General features: G+C 37.3%; 1 protein-coding gene across 24 annotated transcripts; it reads right to left on the bottom strand.

Annotated features, from left to right (window-relative positions):
* Positions 1–1,308: 1,308 nt before the first annotated feature.
* On the bottom strand, positions 1,309–18,053 carry drn (zinc finger AN1-type doctor no). Of its 24 annotated transcripts, none has more exons than XM_088186105.1 (7): positions 17,373–18,053; positions 17,221–17,309; positions 17,094–17,146; positions 6,617–6,832; positions 2,604–2,765; positions 2,384–2,528; positions 1,309–2,309 (listed from the first exon to the last, which is right to left on the bottom strand). In XM_088186105.1, the coding sequence occupies exons 4-7, from the start codon at positions 6,713–6,715 to the stop codon at positions 2,161–2,163; spliced, it is 555 nt and encodes a 184-aa protein (XP_088042231.1). In that variant the 5' UTR covers positions 6,716–6,832; positions 17,094–17,146; positions 17,221–17,309; positions 17,373–18,053; the 3' UTR covers positions 1,309–2,160. The 24 variants fall into 24 exon arrangements, with proteins under 24 accessions (XP_088042231.1, XP_088042225.1, XP_088042229.1 ...); XM_088186099.1 differs by having other exon boundaries at positions 2,384–2,531; positions 17,583–18,053; XM_088186103.1 differs by having other exon boundaries at positions 17,583–18,053.
* Positions 18,054–20,402: the final 2,349 nt, after the last annotated feature.

Raw genomic sequence — 20,402 nt, 5'->3', positions numbered from 1 at the left:
TGTAGCTATTATTTTTATTAAAAATTTTCGACAAAGAATAATATCTAAGTTTCGAGAGAATCGAGAAATATCAGTACATACATAAATATATACCTCGGCGACAACTACGCTGTGTTCAATGTGAACTATTAACATGACAAAACGTTGCAATTTTGTGAATATTTATGTATACGTATCTGATTGAAAAATAGTAAGCGTTTTCATAGCCGTTCGATCGTCATCGTCGACGAGAGAAACGAACGATCTCCGCTTCTCTTCGAGAGGTTAGTTATTAATTGACATTATTCTCACAAACGAAATCGTCGAGTTGCACGCGCAAGAAACAGAGAAATTTTGGCGAAACAGAAACGAAACCGCAGTGTCTATTTAGATTCCCTTTCTTCTATATAGAACGATAAATTCGTATAAACGTTATAATATTCGCGAGCGGCGCAAATATACATAATATTAATACATCTAATGCGCTCCCACATACATACACGTATATATACCTCGGTGTATACACACACTCACAATATCGACGGACCTTACGATTTAATATTTATATTTTTTGGTATTTACAAATCTGTGCACGCTTTACGACCGTCGCGACGACGCTCGCTTCGAAACGGAAACGCCGAGAGAATAGGTATGCCTCGTTCGTCTGCGAGCTCAGCCGCCGACGCGCGAGACTCGAGAGCGGCTTCGAAACGTATATTATTATTTATATATTTACAGCCAATAAAGCGATATACATATAAACGAATCTAACGCAAGCTACGTAAAACACTAGGATAAATCAGCCTTGAGTCAAAACGTGCACACCGCCACTTTTAGAAGACTGCCGAAAGTTCGTCGTTCCGCTCTCCGCGCCGAATATACACGTATATGTATGTATGTACGTTCGTAAAATACTTAATATGATCTGATCATCGAGACGAGACGCGCGTGCAAAACGAGACGTCGACGACGACTCGCGCGGCGCGACGCCTGTCTTCAAATTTTTGTCTTTTGCAGGACGGCGTCCGTTCAACGTCGAATTCTACTAAAAATAAATTTCAAACACCTCACCGAAGGAATAACTAAAATATCGGCATAGCTAAAACTATACAAATATAAATTTAACGGTTTAGTTAATATAAATATATATATATTTAATAAGCATTACGTTCCTAGAGAGTGCGTTAGCGACGGGGTGTCTCGACTCCGACCGACGGTAACGTTACATTGTGATCTCCGTCGTTCCGTCGGCGGGTCGCCCGCTCTCTAGAAACGCGGCAGGTAAACTTTATAAATATATACGTATATTATTAATCAAAATCGATCCGATAACATCTAAAAATGTATTGACTCGTTAAACAAAAACAATACAAGTAAATTGCATTAATGATCAGTCCGAATCGCGTCGGCGCTCGAAACGCGCCCGGACGGCTCGGCCTGGAGCCCTCCCGCTCTGCTCCGAACGCCGTCTCCGGCGCGACTCTTCCGACGTCCGACGGCTCCGTGCGCGCATTCTTCAATTTTCAATTCAGTTTTAGGCTAATTACAACACTCACTTTTTGTTCACAGTTCAAACTCGGACCCCGGAGAACGGCGGCCCACACCGACGACGAAAGCGTCGCCGTACTCGGATTTAAGTTCACTGTACACTTCCGACGTTCTCTACAATGTTAAACTTTCACTGCGATCGTACGCGACGCTCTTTGTTAAAGTATATAGCGATATACGAGGAAAAATAATATTTTTTGAAGAAACGAAAATTTCACTAAAATACATAATAAACTCGCGACCCTTCCGACGGTCGCAAAAAAAATAATCTACGCGTACGGTCGGGCGTACGAGTCGCTCGCGGATGGCACTATTTTACTCTGAGAGAACGCATCGCCGAAAACTATATATTTACACACGTCAAACGACAAAACAGAAAAAAAAGCATCCTAACACCTCAATACTTCGTATATATAAATACGTCGATAATAAAATATTAGCATTCGTACGATATTGATTAACCGAATATACAGAAAAATAGCTATTATATACAAAAACTATGATTTAGAGCCGCGTCGTCGCTCTCGCCCTAGCTCCGGACGGAGAATCGCGCGAAAGCCGGTGTGGGCGCGCCTCTCGTCGTCTCTACGCGTCCCGCTCGGCGCGCGACCGCGGAACGGCCGGGTCGGCCGCTCAGATCTTCTGGATCTTCTCTCCGACGACAACTGGGTTGTTACGGCGAATCTCCTGCGCCCCGAGCTCTCGATAGTCGAACGTGCAATCGTGTTTGTCCGAGTATCGATGCACGGAGCAAAAGAGGCCGCCGCATCTGCATTCAAAGCCTGAAATGATCAATGTTCAAAATTAGAACAAAAGCAATAGAAGAAAAATGCAACAAAACTATCGTATCACTTACCAGTGAGCCCGACTTTTTTGCGACATGCGGCGCATCTGTTTTTCTTTTTTTTGTCTTTTCCGGGCTCTTTGTCCGAGGAGTCTAAGTCTTCCTGTTCCGCCGAAGAGCCGCCGGTGCTGCCGCCGCTCTCTCTGTCTTCCAATTTCTGCTGAAAGCAAAGAGCCGAGTCAGAAGAGGCGGAGGGAGAAGAGCGGCGACGCGGACGGAGTTCGGAAATTACATCGGCGAGGGGCTGCGCGTCCGGCTGGACCGAAGGGGAGCCGGAAGCGGGCAAGCGCGCCGGGGTCGCGACCGGCGGCGGAGTCGGCGCCGGCGTGGGGGTGTACGAACTGGCGGCGGCCGGCGCCGACACAGGGGGCTGCTGCTTCTTCTTGAGAGCTTCCTGAAACGAAAGCGAGAATTGAGCTTGAGCGGGGACCGAGCTAACCTCATAGAACACATTCACAACACAATACAGTTCAAAAAATTACCCAACTTGTATGTTAATTGAATTTTATGAAATAAACATTATTTTTAAACAAAACTGTACACTGACGGCTTTCTAATTACATAATACTTTCTCTCAATGTATTTTAAAAATCTCATATGAGAAGAATGTAATCGATAGACTGATGATACTAATCTATTTGCATTTGATAAATTGGTAACGGTTCATCATTACTCTGCAAAAGGTATAATAGGAAAATTCAAATATAAATTTGAAGTAGAAAAAAAATACTAATAAAATGATTAACCAACTATATTACAACTGACAAATATACTGCCCATTGAGAATAGAATTGTAATACTTTCGTTCTTGATGTGGTATGTGAGACTCGCTTAAATAGAATAAGGAAAGTCAGAAACATCTCCAAAGACAAATATATAATTGGCTCTATTTTTATCGACAGAATCTAAGTATTATATAACTAAAAGATTTTTGATAAGAGTATTCGTATTGCATCATTATTATTGCAATGCATGTGGGATATTCTCAAACTTGAACGCTCATCATTCTAATAAGTAATATAATAATATCAAAACTTTCTCAGAGAAACGTCCGATATATTAGTTTCCCTTTTTTCAATATCAATCGAGACATTCCAAATATTTCTAATAATTTTGTATAAACCATATGTAAATGATTGTAGAACCACAAGGTGACTGGATGAATATTTCGTGAAAAACGACATAATTTTCGAGTGAATAAAGAAAGTAATATGAGTCATTGAAAACCCAAAGTAGTCATTTGCTATTTTCACCAGAATCGAGTATATATTAGTCAAAGTCCAGGGACATAATTTGTTTTTTCCAGTTTTTCTGGCCAAATTAGAGGGAATGTTCCTGTTTAGAATCATTGGCAAAAGCAATAAAATCGTTCAGACCGCAAAGCATCCCACAAGAGTAACGATGTGGTCAGTGATTAATGGGAAATGTACTTGTATGGTATGGGGAATTATGAAACGTGATAAATATAAGGAAGTCCTGCAAACAATATTGCAGGATCCCTGATGGAGAAAAATTGTATTTATAAAAGAAAATATACTTTCTAAGGCACGGCGAGGAAATTCCCTAGTCTTGAACCTGATTGAGAATGTATGATAGCTAATAAAAAGAGGTGGCAAAGAAAGTAAATTGTATTAAAATTTATACATATTTCAAATCACAATAGACATTCAGGAGACAATATATTAAGAAATAACCAAGCAGTAACCAAGTTGAAAGAACTAAATCTGGATGAGAACATAACGAGAACGAAAGCAAAAAACATTTTTTAAGAACAAGAATTTATTTTCGAAAAAATGACGTAAAACTCCGTCTTTGATTTAATCAGAACATATTGACGCATGGGTAGTAAAATTGATAAGTGATCGCCTAATGTCACAAAAATTACGTCATGAAATATCCTTACTTCACAAAAATGACATATCATCTGTCACGGTAATTTAAAATTAAGATTGTTTTATTTGTTTTTTGGTAAATGGCACTAAATGATTGAACAGTCTTAGTAAACTATTATTGCTAAAATACCAAATAGTAGACACTAATTACAAAATATTTTGTGAAAATTAGTCAATTCGTCAGATTTAAAAATAATTCATTTTTCTGGGAATGATATTTAACACTTTCGCGGACTCGTCTGCAATTGCAGACACAAATTTGAGTTTGCATGGGACACGTCTGCAATTGCACACTTTTATATTTCGCATGGGTCATGTCTGCTCTTGCAGACGAGTGTGTTGACTCATTAAAAAAGGTGACTCATTAAAACATATTTGGTTATGGAAAAATAGTATGTTTCCAGATGGCGTTTTATGTATTACAACCAAACATCGCCAAAAAATAATTGAAGTAATAAATAGGCATGGAAATCCTAAAACTAAGTAAATTGCAGAATACACGAAATATACGTTGGGTGTCAACAGAGCAGATCAGCTGATATCATATTATTCCTCTCGTCGAAGATCATTAATGGTACAAAACAATAATATTCCATTTATTTAACATGTCTATTTGATTATTGGCTATTATTTCACATAAAAAACGCAGGAAATATAAGTTTTCTGATATTTAAAAAATATTTTATGTAATTTTTAGTGTCCCAGGATATTCCACATACATTTCCAAGTATCCGCGAAAACGTTAAGGAATATATTTTTCAAGTAAATATTAATCACTACAGAAAAAAGATCAGTCAATTAATAATTTTGCAAATATGTTTTCATTAAAATATGTATAATAAATCGCATGTCTGATAATTTTGCTGGGGAAAATGTTCAGACTGCCACTATAAGAAAAATAATGAAAATAACGAATTTTGATACATTTTCCATGAGGATTGAAAACTTGACGATGAAATACATACACACACACACATATAACTAAAAACATAAAAACACGATGCACAGTATTGAGCAGATGGACGACCTTTGCCAGAAAGAGTTAGGAAGTGATTTAGTCCTAAACTTCACAGGTAAGAACAGTGGACGCGACCGAGAACTATAACCACCTTCCGGAGCTCACATTTGGAGCTGCTCGAGCACCGAAAGGTTATCTACTATATCTTTGAGCAATTTCCAAAAGTGTTTAATTATTAACACTAGATTTACGAAACCGGCAAATTGACAGGTTTCTGATTTGATTTATATCTGACAGTATTTTTTATGAATTTTTCGGAAATTTATTTTTGAAAATCCGGTCACGATATACCTATTTTTAATAACATCCATCAAATTGACGGATTTATACCCATAAATCTAGTGTTAACACTTCTGCGAGTTGACAACGAAACGTGTCCCAGCTCTCCCAAAATAAAAGTACTGGGAAACAGGAACGGATAGTACCTGTATTCCTTCAAGTATAAATATCGAAGGAATTTACGCTGTAGTTTCTCTAGCCTCAATTCATTACATTGACTCATTACGCCTGGAATCCATACAATATGGAGCCAGCTTCTAGTAGGCTGTGGACTAGAGCATCATATAGAGTGCGCAATACTAAAGTATTTCTGAAGTAATGCGCATTTCTTAGGATAAAACCGAGAATATTGAACGATCTGCTGTGAGTCTCTGCAATGTGCAGGCTGAATTTTCAGTGTTTTTCGAAATATCTTAGTAAAGAAAGACCTGTTTAGAATAAATCCGCCAAGATGGTAGGAATATTCCATCGGAATCGACGACTTAAAAATGAACTTCAAATTTATTTTATTGAAAACCATAATAATAGTTTTTTTCGGTCTGTTGTTGGTGATTACCCAGTTGTAACACATCCGGTTAACGTGTTACAACGAAAGATTTAATGAAAAATATTGAATGACACAAACACCATATGGTGGCATGAGTATTTTGATATAAACTTGTGGTTTGTGTGTTGTGGGTTTTCTTGCTCGATAACGTGGCTTTCGTCAAAAAAACATATTAATGAATAGGTTGATGAGTAAGGTTCAACTATGAATTGATTGTAAAATATTAGCGGAACTAGCAATTATGGTTTGACTCTTAGTAAGGTTATTCAGTTTGCGTTCCAAGAAATAGAAGCCATCACATCCAACGGACGTCTACTACTGCACTGTTTCAGATCAATAGCGGTGAGCTAACGGTAGTATTGTATTATTAAGGGATCAGAGTCGCTAATGACAGTTCACATAACCTCACAAAAAATAATCGTTTCAATATAGAAGAGAAGTCTTGTATTATTTATTATTGACGTGCAAGGTTGGAATATTAGATTTAAAAAAATAAACAATCGTCTCACCTTGAAGCAGACGGAGCATAGGCCGTCCGTGCTGGGGTTCCCGTAGAATCCGCAGCCGGACCGGCACAGCGCCTCCATGGGGTTGGACTCCCTCTCCATGGCGACGGCGGGGTGGTCGTCGGACGCGGGGTTCGCCTCGGCCTATTCACGAAGAGCGGTGGCCCCTCGCGCCGCCCGATCCGTCGAGCGTCGGCTGCGTCAGGAGCGATTCGAGACCTGCAACGACGGGCGCTGTGAGCGAAGGAGGCGAAGGCGAGGGCGGCGGCCCTCCGGCCCGACGGCCATATTGGAGCGAAGTCGACCGCGAGACGCGCGCGCACCGATGGCGCGGGTCGGCAACCTTCGGCGCGCAGTTTCGGTTTCGGTTTTTTATAATAACGAACGATAACGAACGACCGACTCGGGCGCGTTTCTCTCTCGATCTCTCGATCGAAGGACCATCATTCACGACGAGGTCGCTATTGCGCGAGATAGTGACGCGCGTATCGTATGCTAAAATGAGTCACGTTACCGCTGATAGTAACGATGACGTCACGTCACGTACTACAAATACAATGCCAATTCGTCACTTGATTTACAAAAATTAAAATACACCCATAACTGCTAATAAATCGTCCATAAAAAATACTCCGTTAATATATTTTACCAAACAGCTGTCTAGCGACAGTTCTGTCAGTAGCGCACTCCAAGGAATAAACATCCGCGAAAAAATAACTCTGGACAAAACAACGAACGTTGAACCCATTTTTCTCTACCAATAAGTCAATGGCGCATGACCGTTTTATTAGTTGCAAATGAAAAATCATAGATTGCTACGAAAAGATTCGACAAAAATGTTAGAATCAACATCCGGCGCATCTTTAATTTGTGAAAAACGCAACTCCTCGTGCCAGTTTACACAGACCGATAACGAAATGCTATTACGCGGACTGCTCGCATAACACCGATTTGTCATCTATTCGCGCGTCAGCTTTGTGCGAATCGACACTGAACGTTCCAAATTTGACCAATTCAAAACGCACGATTGCAAATACCAGATAAACGTCGCATCAGATGTGATTCTATGTGCTGACGTTACTTTTTTAATGGGAAATTAAAAGATAAATTCGTGTCAATGCGACGTTTACTTTCCTTATCTTTCATTTTTATTGAAAAATTCAACTATTACTGACAATTTACACCAAGTGGTGCGATTTAAAAGTACACGTGCATCGATTAAAGCTAATTATTTTCCTGTGCATCAAAATATTATTTTTTCTATTACCATAAAGTTTTAATGTTACGTCATAATATTCTCATTATTTTATTTTATGTTAGGTTGTAACAGAACAAGCTCCTCGAGTTTCACGCACTTTCATAAATAAGCACGTCAATCGAAAAAAATAATACTTTTTATTTTTTCTTTCTATGTTCCTACTTTTTTTGTTATTTTTTTATGGCTGTATCATTATTTCTCAATAATAAAATTTAGCCTGCCTATCAAAAGTTCAAAGGGCACTAAAAAGAATAAACTTTAATATTGTAATTTTGATAATTATTAAATACGCAATTAAATAGTCGGTTCGCTCGAAGAGAATTAAGCGGAAAACAAAAAATAACTTGGCGGGTTGTGTACCACTGCAGTAAATACTCCTCGAAGGCGGACAAAGGTGGTGTTGATGACAGTATATCGTGCGATTAGTATCGAGATAAATGATTACAAGAACGCATCTATGCGATAAATCCAGATATGAGTGAATTAAAAATAAAGCTTAAATTCAAGTGTTATTTTTTGTTATAGTATATAACTAGGTTCGAATCCCACATGAACCAAAATGTTTTCTCAGATTTCCTAGCTTCGCGAACGATTATCGTTACACCTTTATTTGAAAACAGCAATAATGCAATCGGTCTAGAACTCAAATTTACATATATTTTTATGTACTGTTTTTTTTTTGTGATTGGTGCCACTCTGTCAAAAGAGCAGGAACATATTAGGTGTGATAAGTTTTGTTTCAGTAAATAAATGCAATAAGTATAAATTGAACAAGAAACATTTTTTCTTTGAAAAATAGTTTAACTAGAGAAAACGCAATATTCATTTTTTGTACCAAATCTAATAGGTGTTTTGTACTGCAAAATGTTTTATATTTTGTCTAAAAGCAAATAATTTATTACTTTCTGTTGTGTTATTGTTGTAAAATCTGGATGCTATCCCATATGCGTACTTTAAACATAATAGCAATTTGCTACAGATGCAAAAATTATAAATTTTAGAGAAAATTACGTTTTTTATGAGATTTAGTTCAGAGACATCATTTCAGTTTTTCCAGAGGGGGGGCAAAAGTTGGCCAGCCAGTAGTCGTTTTTTTAATATGTATTATTTCATTAAATGACATTCATTTTTCTGGCCAAATTCTCTGTTTAGAATCCACGTCAAAAGCAATAAAATCGTGCCGTCGCTGCGGAAACGCTCGGTTATCTAGCGATTTTTTATAACAATAATACGACTTACAAAAAGTGGGAATCGAACGAAGCATATCTAAACTGAATTATGACCAATAGGAGAGCGCAAAAAACAATTATCACTTCTCAGAAATCAAAAATTCACGTCAAAAGCAATAAAATCAAAAAATTAAAATAACTATTTTTTAAATAATTATATTATTTAAGATATTCAATTTTAACATTAACACGACACATAGTGAAAACAGCAACTTATTGAAATAAGATAAAATAAATAAAAGCAAATTAATGCAATGTATGTATTTAATTTTTATATAGGAAATATATTTTTTCCTATATAAAACTACCGCCATGATTCACAACTACTCCGAAAAGCGTCTTCTGAGCGATCGACGTGTGACCAAAATTCGTATGAGCAATAATCCGCGTGACTAATTGCTATGTGAGCAATAGTACATTCACCGATTTCACTGAAATGACATTTTAAAAAATATTTTCGGGATAAATTCGAGACTTTATTTTTTAGGGATAACCCGAGAATTTCTGATTTAGAAACAGTGACGTCATTTAAGCTTTTTTTCAAAGGGAAAGGGGGGGAGGCAATAGTTCGTTAGTCACTGGTCGTTTTTCTAATACTTCGATTTCATTAAGATTCATCGTATTTAATTAAATGACATGAATTTTTTGAGCAAATGCCCCCACCTGCCCCCTACAAATAACATCCCTGGTTACATTTCAAACATATATAAAAATTTGGAAAGTATAACATCGATTTTGCAAGCACAAAGTATGATTTTTTTTACAAAATGCTAATATATGGAATAAATGCGAGAAATAGATGCTTGTCTAATATTTATAAGGGCGACCAGATTTTGAATTTTTTTATTCGAGGAAGGCAAATTTTTAAAAACTACAATAATCCTCAAAGGAAAACGTCTGGTCACCTTTGTCAAATAAAACTCGATTTTTTTATATAAATAACCCATTTTAACTTTTTAAAAGTGTACTGGTTACATCTAATGACCAAAAAACCAGTACTATACTGGTAAATCCAGTACGAATAGTAAGGAATGCTAAAAAGTTTTAAATTAAAAAAATATATAAATAGCACCATTCATTAAAAAAATGCAAATCAATGATTTTTCGGTTAATCTTCCGTTGCAACTTGTTAAGCGTTGGCCCAATGCGTTACAATAGTGTCAATACAATCAACTACTACTTAGTGAGACACTAGGCTAAAATCAAAGTCTGTAAATCAGTGACATAAATTTTATTAATTATAAACTATGATTACAGCTCACAATCAATATATATTACACTATGTACAGCCTAGCTCAATTATTCATCACGATATTTAACCGCAATAATCACTAATTACGATTCGATCCTAGATTAATCAGGTTACAGTCACCTACTAGTGAATTTATGTACACACACATGCTACAAACGAGCATATACATATTTAAAAACACACATTTAAAAAAATATAATTTCAATAAAAATGGCACTTTTTCGTTCGAGTGGGTCTCGTGACGCAACTTGACCGAAATGAATCAAAATGTTAATATGCCATAGTTTTAATCATATAATTGACCTTGTAATTAAAATATTTTTCTCTCATGTGAAACCGAGCGAATTGTTTATATAGTTGAATTTAATAAAAGCGGCATTTCGGCAACACAGCAATAATGTATGCACCTGTCCCGATTCAGGTACATACATATATGCGTGCGTAGGTTTTTTGCGCAGAATCGAAGCGGACGACGCGGAGGCTCTCGGTCGGTTTGTTTACGTCCGCGTCGAATGAATGAGCGAGCCGAGGGGAGGGGGCGAGGCGCGCGCCCGTGACGTCACCGTCAGCTGTGTCGCGGCCGCCGACACCGACGCGCGCCGCGTGACGTCACGGCGCGGCCCTCGCCCTGGCGGCCCTCTCGCGGGCGAGCGAGACCCTTTTACGTAACGGACGAATTGGCGAACGTCCGGACGGAGGTCGCGGCGACGTCACGCGCGCGGCCGCGACCGACGACGCGCCGCTGCGCACACGCACCTGCGCGGACGGAAGCGAGCGCGACGAGCCCGGGCGGGCCGAGAGGCGCCTCCTGCCGAGGACGACGAAGACGCTGCTGCGACGGCGGCGGCGAGCGACTGATCGCCCCCCCCGTCGCCGCGCCCGAAGAACGTCGCTCCCCACTCCGGCGGAGTCGACGCGCTCGGAGCTCGGCCTCCGCTCCCCGGGGCCGCGAGGAGTCGCTTCGCGGAAGCGCGGATGACGAACCGGACTCTAAAGTCGCGCGCCGGACCCTTCGCGGTGCGCGCGCGCGAGGGGGACTCCCGTCTTGAGGGTCGGCGACCCCGCGCGCGAGGGCGAGCTCGGGGTCGAGCGGCCCGCGGGAAAGCGGAAGAGGAAACGGCCGAGGTTTTCCTCGGAGACGAGACAAAGGAGGCGCGAGAGAGGGGGCCCGGCGCAAGGTTACGCGAACGGCCTACGAAGGTCGTCGCGCGCGTAGACCCTTTGTCTCGCCGCCGAGGAGAAGCGGAGAACGGAGACGAGAGTATCGGACGCCGAGGGAGACGTCATCGCGCCGAGAGGCGAGAAACGCGCGCGGCGCGTAATACCTAATCGAAATGACGCGTCGATTTCGACGAATCGACGCAATACGGAAAACCGACACGTTTTCCCCATTACGGCCAGAATAAACGTAAAACGCGCTTTGTAGTCAATTTTGCGACTAATTTTATTCCCGGGAACATATTAGAGCGACACAATATGCGCGCTACCTATTATATATTGCCCTGCGTAATTTAGCAAACAAATTATGGACAACCTGCATGATGAAGCAGAAAAGAACGCCAGCGTTCGAGTCGCGAACCTTCGCCACCAGCTGGTGTACACAAATAAACTTATTTACTATAACAAAAAATATATAAAACTTTTCACTATTTTCTATAAAGAAAATGTTGAAAGTTAATTGGTTACAAACTTTTTAAATATATCTTTATAGATGCAATTCAAAACAATATCTATAAAGATAAAAAGTTAAGATGTTAGAGTGCATTACATGTTACGTTTCCGCCTAGTAAAACTTTGATCTTCATCCCTGAAAGAGTGACGGCGCTAATTCAACCAAACCATTCCTGGAGGACGAGACCTTTAATACGACTATTTTTTCCATTAATGTGATAGAATAAAATCAGTTTTGACACTACTTGAAAACAATAATTATAAATAAGCGATATAATATATTTTTAATCTCTCTACTTTTAATTCAAATTTCGCTCTTAATTTATAGAAATATTATTAAACATGGCACTGTAAAGAATGGAAACATAACAAAAGCAAAGAAGAAACTTGACTTATAAAAGTTCTTATATTGTGAGAAAAGGCAAGACAACACTGATAATTAGATTTTAGCACAATGATAATGTCTTAAGACATATCAACAGCAAAAAATCGAGCCATAAAATTGAAGGCAATGTGGTGAACCAGCTTTGTTCGTTCTACAATGTTACACAAACAGGAAATAATTATCAGTTGTTTTTTATTTAATCGGTTGAATATTAACGCCATAAATGAGCATACACAAATATGTGCGAAAGATTATGAAAAATATGTCGAAGTACTTTCTTTAAATTGTATGTCTCAAAAGTGAGCAGGACCAACGAAGGTTTAGAATATGCAAAAGTGCATTTGTCATTGCCGCATGTTTTGATACTACACTCATAAATATAACGCAATATGTATTGCTTCAACAATTGTCGAAATATATTTTATTAATATTATATAATTATTCTAGGTATTTATAAAATGTTCATATCGTCTTTTTACTGTGCACGAAAATTTTGCATATTTACTTCTGAAAAAAAATGTTGAAATAAAAGAAAAAATTTTGGTTTTCTAACTGCTAAAATTTCTCAATAATGATAAAGAAAACTGCCATCTCTGCTGTTTTAACAAGATAAAAAAGCAAAAATTTAGTACATTTCACAAAAAAAACTTATCTGACTGTGAAATGAGAATAAGAAATTATTAATATATTTCTTTACCCTCAAAAAAACTCTTGAAAAGAAGTGCTTTTTTTAGAGGGCAATTTAAATGAGCAATATATAAATCGAATTGTTTGCGCATTACTGTTGGACCGATTAGGCAATTCAGAAAGTGAAGATCCTATGAATAACTAAAAATCCGAAGATTTACCTTACATAAATGCACAAAGAATTCGTTTCATGGAACAAAGTATATATTTAAATGCACATATCTCTTAAAATAATTCCCTGTTAAATCGCACCTGTTTTTTATAATATTATAATAATAATAAAATAGAACAATAGAAACAATGATTTATAATATATAATTCCATATTTGAGAAATAAAACAGAATGCGCATTAAAATAATCGAATATCACTAAGCTTAAAAGACAAAAAAAAACACCTATTGGATCACTTGAAAAATACGCACATTGCGACTCCCGGTGCGGAACACGTCCTTACGCAGGTAACCCTTGTGGTCCAATGGCATGACATTAACTTTCGAGCAGACATGCATTCATAAACCTTAGGGCCAATTTAATTATCAACTTATTTTATTAAATTGGCATTATTATTGTCTCGACTTTCTATATCACATGAGTTTCAAGCTAATATATTTTATTCTGTATAATAAACAATAGTGTTTGAAAGAAATATCATAAAATGATTAGAGAAGCAGTTAAAATGGGATTTTTAAGTGTATATAACATTGTATGCGTTTCGGTTATTTAGACCGAATATTTGGATCGTTAAAATTTCTAGTGCTTGATAAATATTCAGTGGAAATGATATTCTTGATTTTAAAAACCATTGGACTATATGGCATTACTAAATTTGAGAGCAAAAATAACCATTAACCCGTTCAGCGGTATCGCCGTACATTGTGGTTGATCCTTCACTGTTATAACTGGATAAATAATAAATTAAAATCATTATATTTATATTATTTTTTTTTAAATTTGATTTATTGTAATGATTTCTATAGAAAATAATACAAATAAATTAAAGAGTATGAAGTTAATGAACACAACAAAAAATATTTTATATAATTTGTAGTACTATTGACATAAAAAAATCCACAAAAGTCAAATGATACATAAAAAATATATAAAATAAATTAAGAAAATTTAGAAGTGTTATAATAAATTATTAAAAGAGCGATACAAAAAAGTAGTAAAATAAATCAATGCAATAAAACGTTAAGAATCACTGATTATTTTCTATAATTTACTATAAATGCAATATAAATAGTAATAAATAAATAACAACAGAAATAAATATGGAAAAATATAGAAAATAAACTCACTCCCAGGTGTATACTAACTAACAAATTAAGAAATATGTATAAATTAACTCCCTATTCAAAAAACTACAAGAATAGTATAAATTAAATGTATAAAAAGATATTAGAATATGAGCTGCCTATCCACATATTTTGATAAGCAACGAGCTCGAAATAGACAACAATTCGACACTCGGTTACACCATCAGATCAAGTTAATTTAATAATAGTTATTTTAATAATATTATCAGGTTATATCTAAGGGAAGAAATAATATAATTAAAAAAAAACTTTTACGAATATATACATTATATATTAGCCTTTTGCGATCGGAAAATTTCGCAATAGTATGAATACAAGTCAGAAGAAATTTTACGCAATTTGAGAATCATTTTAAAACAAAAACATCAATTTTATACTATTTATGTTATTTTAGTCATTATTATTCCACTAGGTCTAAATACATATTTATCATAAAAGATCATAGACAAATAGAAAAAAATTAATTTCGTGATCAAAAAGCTATTTTTTATTTAATATCATACACTTAACCCCTTCCCGGCATGCCCAAGCTAACTCGGAAATTTATATTTTGTGAATTCTAATCTCAAAAATCAGCCAATTTCTTAAGAACTAATCGTAGCCTTTTTTTGTTAAAAATTAAATTTGTAGGAATATTCTTAAATGTTTTACAATGGCTGCATTTCTTTATACCACTGCACAAAAAAAAGGTGAGTACGTGCCAAACGTTTTTGAGTAATTAAAAATAAGTACTGTGACCAAGAAGTGGTTAGTATCGATAGAGTTCGAAAATATAAATAGTCTTTAAAAAAATATTTTTAAGTTAAAAAAAATATTTTGTTCTTTGAACTCGATCGATTAATATTTGAAACTGACAAAAAAGGTCATCGAGAACAAGAATATTGAGACACCCTGTCACATAAATTCCCATGTTTATTAAACGGATGACAGCTCTGTAACAGTGCTGTGCGTTTTTCAAAAGAGTATATTTTTTAATGGAAGCAAAATAAATTGAAATTTAAAATACATATAAGTTAACTAGAAATGAATGAACAGCAATAATAAGTCATAATTATTAAGAAAAAAATTCATCATCGATAAAATAAACTTCGATTACCACAGTAATTATTATATTTTTGTTATTGATTAATCCAGATAATATATTTTTTTATAAAATACGAAAGTAATTGAATGATTAAAAACAATAAGTAACAATAAAAATGCCACTGAAGTATCACATATGAAATGCCTCCATAGCGGCGATTTACTAGCACAACAGAAAAACGACCATGCCGCTATAGCATCCGGTCGCAGAGGGTTAACTGTAAGCTTATTAAAGGAAAAGAAATCGGTCATATATCGGCAGTGATATGGGATTTTAACATTGTCACTAGATATAAATAAAATCGATTGCTTTTTGATAAATACCTTTACTGTAACTATTGCTTCAATTGTAAAAAGTTGGCTTTGTATAATATGATTTTAAATACCAATGTCCAAATCACCTGATAACAGTCAAATGCGAGAAATAATGTGACAAGCACATCAGAATATATCTATGACCATTGAATAAATGAACTGAAGATATTCGACATGATGGAAGAATTTATACATATACTTTATCTTAATAATTCAACTGAAATACTACTAAAATTTGAAACGTATACGTCAATAAAAAAAAATATTTATTAATGAGAAGAATGAACTTTAAAGGTGATTCAGTGACTTGTGTATTGAGGAAATGACAATAAGAACTTTGTCAAAATATAGTTAATATATTGTATCAATATATACAAACAAGTAAAAACGTTAGTAAACTATCGGTTCAACGAATTAGTATTTTTAAATTACGAAGACAGCGTATTATGTAAGAAAAGAGAAGAATAGAATACGCTCGCGTTCCCTCGAATCCGTCACAATACAACTGTCATTGGCAGAGATCCACAACAAAATAACAACGGAAATCCATGACGAACCTGGTTCAGAAGCATAGTCATTCCAGAATGCAAAGATCTTTGACCTCACTATTGTTCATTAAATCCAACTAAGATTTGTTCCTTTTACGCTTATTTCGAGACGTTAAGGACAACGCTCCTCGTAAACTATTAATATATCCGCTAGTTTGATTCCGTCGGTTAAGCGCACAAAGAGGAGGAGCAATTTCTTTGTTTCGGTCCGAATCTTGACCGATATCGCCAAAAATACATGCGAGAACGAGAAAAGCGTCGCAATTTACGTCGAAAACAAACGCATTCCGTCTCGGGGCGTTAATCTCTTTCATGATTCTACGCATTTTGGATGAACAGGATTGAAACTTTGTCTTATCTTTGGTCATTGACACAGTACAATAGCATTTGAATATGTACTTTTTATTAATAGTTTAATATTGGCCTACTAATTGTTTATAATTAATTACAACAATAATAGAAGAGATCTAACGCGTTTTATAATAAGTTTTCAAGTGGAATCTAAGCAGATTTTTATGTTATTTTAGAAAAAAGCAAGAGCAACGTCACATACGTAGCATTTTACCATAGACAAATGGAAACAAGGATATCCTCGTTCACTCGGCTGTCCATATATAGATAAATATATTAAAATTGCGTATCGTAAGAGTTAACGAAAAAGGAAAAAACGACCTCGACCCGAATCATCGCTTATAGTAGGTAACCTATTTGTTATCAATACAAAACAATACGCACCTTGAAAGACATTCCACATAGAAATAGTCAATTGCTAGTGTTTTGAATCCGAGCTGGAAGATAAACAATTGCGGTTTCTTAGTATGTACGTGTTGTGGGTGTTTGGGTTAATCGGATTGATAAATACCTAATTATGTGAGCTGGAACGCGATTTACGCGATACGTCGGATCGGAGTCTCGGCGAAGGCTGTGACACAACTGTGTGTGTTCAAATTCCTGCAAAAACGATAAGGCGAGTGAGTAACAATCGACAGCATGATTAAGCACAATTGAGGTTACGTCGGATTTTTGTCAAAATTGCGACACACTGTTAGCATAAAGAAAGCGGAAGGAGCACGAAACGGTAAACGGTAAACGGTGCGTTATGGCCAAATTGCGGACTATTTCACAACAGTGCCTCCAACTTGACGAGCCAGCGTACGAGAAAGCGAGCGTCGAAAACAAAGAAACGGGACGACGACGTTCTCGGAGAAGGGGGAAAAGGGGTACCTGTCGGGCCGGAGTCCCGCGTGCGAATGGCGTTGCGCGAGTATCGCGAAACGCACACACAATCTAAAATAGATCTAACAATAATGTTTGCCTTGTGCGATCGCTGTCGTGGCAGCCCTGCGCGAACAATTTAAGTGCGAGATCAAACAATCGCCCGAATCGATACGACTTCGCCCCCGGACCTCGACGGCGCGATCGGGAGCGTAAAGGCGTCGACGATGCGGGGCGAAGCCTCGGGGTCGCGACGCACCGGCGCCCGTGCTCGGCGAGGGGCCGAGGAGCGTTGGCATTGAACTAATTGACAGCGATCGAAGCGACGGAGGGGGGCCCGCGATCGACCCCGAATCCCGTTCGGACGGTTTACGGCGCGCGGGCGGGGGGCGAAGTCCCGGGGGGCGCGCGGAAAGCCGAGAAAGCACCTGGGTGGCGGCCGACACGACGACACAGCCACGGAAGACCCACAATGCGACTACTGCGACCATATGCCGTAGCCGCCGCCGCGACCTGAATTTCTTTTTGCCAGTTTCGCTAATTTTTATTTTTATTTCGCAATACTTTTTAGATAAATACTCGAAACAAATTATATATAAATCACTTTTATCAACTAGATGTAATAAAAAAATAATTTCACAATTACTAGGTTACTAGACAAACAATTTTCAAATTTTGTTTCTAAAAAAGTAATTCGAATATGTAATGGTGGTCACCAAACAATTTCAGCTTAGGATGAGACTTTCAGATTTAAAATATCGTTAATTTAATCAAAAATGTTGACAACTGAAAACCGAAACAAATAAATTGTCGCCATTGAGTCATCATGAAAGACACTGTCGAATTTCTCTTAAGTTGATCTTACATTGCGCGCAACTATTTCCCGAGTTAAAACTCGCTTAGTTTCAACATGTCAATACTTTTTGCGTGCGAGGGAATGAATCAGGAGTATTTATATATAATCCGCCTAGTCGAATAGTATACAAATCGTTCGTTTTTATGGGATCTCAACTCTGATGGAATCGTGCAGACTCCACTGGCGTTGACTTTGCTTCGTTATCTTTTTTTTGTTCAAATACAGCATTCTCCACAGACTCGCCTAAACTGACGGTTCATCTTCTGTCGCACCTGTTTCGCGCAGCATTTCACTCAGTGTAAATCGGATGGGCGAATCGGCATTCGGGCGAGTTATTCTGCGAAATAGTTGCGCGAGTAATTGCGCGCAATGTAAACGCAATACGCGTGTGCGCTCCCAGACATGGATGATGTCCACTTCTTTGTGCGCTCTAGTATATAAAAAATATATGCGGAAACCGCGCGAAGCGACCGGAGGCGTAGCGAAGTGACCTACTACTTTCTCGTTTACGCCTAACTTTGGGAAATTTCGTGAGTAGTGTAGTGTTAGCATTATAAATGAGTAGTCCTCTTTTGAAACAGGTGGGAGCAATTGCCCCTCCTTGAATTTGGGCAGAAAAATGCATATAATTTGATGAAATACTATGAATCTTAATATACCAATACTACCGACCAGGGCCGGTCCGTGCAATTTTTTACCCTTTCACTCGATCGCGTGTTAAGTGACAGGGGTGAGTGAGAGATTTGTTTGTGTAATTATACGCCCTTATCTCTCACTCCTTCTCGTCACTTAACAAGCGAGCGTGCAATAGGTAAATATTTCACCGACCGGCTGTGTATTCGACAGATATGTAAAAAATCAGATATTTGTGCTAATTTTAGAGATAGTGATTATGTGAGACCATTAACTTTACTTTTTGATTGTGGCAACCTGGTTCGAGAACAGAGGTGTAACAATTCGCTGGCACACAGCTAACAATGCTAAGGCTACAGGGTGCTGTAGCAACTCGTAGCTACAGCACCATGAGCTAGTGGGTAAGGTCATATGCTCGACCATAAGGAGCGGATGGGAACATCCGCAGTATCTTTACAAACAATAATCTAATTGCGGTTGTTATTAGAATGCACATTTTAAAGAAGTTCTTTTAAAGTCTCCGATTGCATATATTTCTTACCAGTACCTTGAAGAAGTTATATCCTATAACATTCATCAAACTGACTCAAGAAAATTATATCCCTGTATAACTTGTATGAAGGGATATAAATTGTGGGATATAAACAAATGATAATACGTAACTCTGATGTACAAGCACCTGAGCTAGTCAGTTACATTATTTAGTTACAATATTTGTAAGTCTGTTTTATTATTACATATTCAAAGGTACTAGATAATTATACAATGTACACAGTGCTCTCGAGCTCAAATGATCATTTTAAAAATTGCTTTAATTAAAAGTGTTTACATGTTAGCAAATAAAAGTAAGTTATAAAATCCCATTGCTTTTATAGGTAAAAATGATGATTTTTGCAAGTGCGAGTTAAATTTCAGTTGTATGTGTAATTGCATCTACAGATGAGCCAGCTGCTAAATAATTTCTCCATAAACTGACTAAATCCCGGAAAACAACTGGTGGTTTCAAGATAGTTAAGAACTGTGCTACTCTTATATTTTACTGCAATGTTGAAACGTTGTTTATTTTACTTGTAAATCAAGTTTTATAACTACACTTAATAAAATATGTCAATTGAAATAGATAATTAGTTTATTTGATGACAAACAAACATTCCTCTATAAAATGAATGGTACCATGGAGAGTGCGTCAAAAAAACGACCGCCCGGTGGACGTACGGCACCGCACTGGAGCCGCAGCTATATGTGCACCGCCGCATTAAATTTCATGTATCTCAAGCCACAATTTAGGAGCCGCAGCGGCATTGCACGTCTAAAAACCGTATGTGTGCACCAGGCCTAAG

This window comes from Plectrocnemia conspersa, unplaced genomic scaffold, assembly GCF_051122295.1.
Source record: "Plectrocnemia conspersa isolate PC_06_02 unplaced genomic scaffold, ASM5112229v1 ptg000005l, whole genome shotgun sequence".
Taxonomy (NCBI): Eukaryota; Metazoa; Arthropoda; class Insecta; order Trichoptera; family Polycentropodidae; genus Plectrocnemia; species Plectrocnemia conspersa.
The sequence above is the reverse complement of the archived record's forward strand: the minus strand, read 5'-3'. Positions and strand labels throughout refer to the sequence as shown.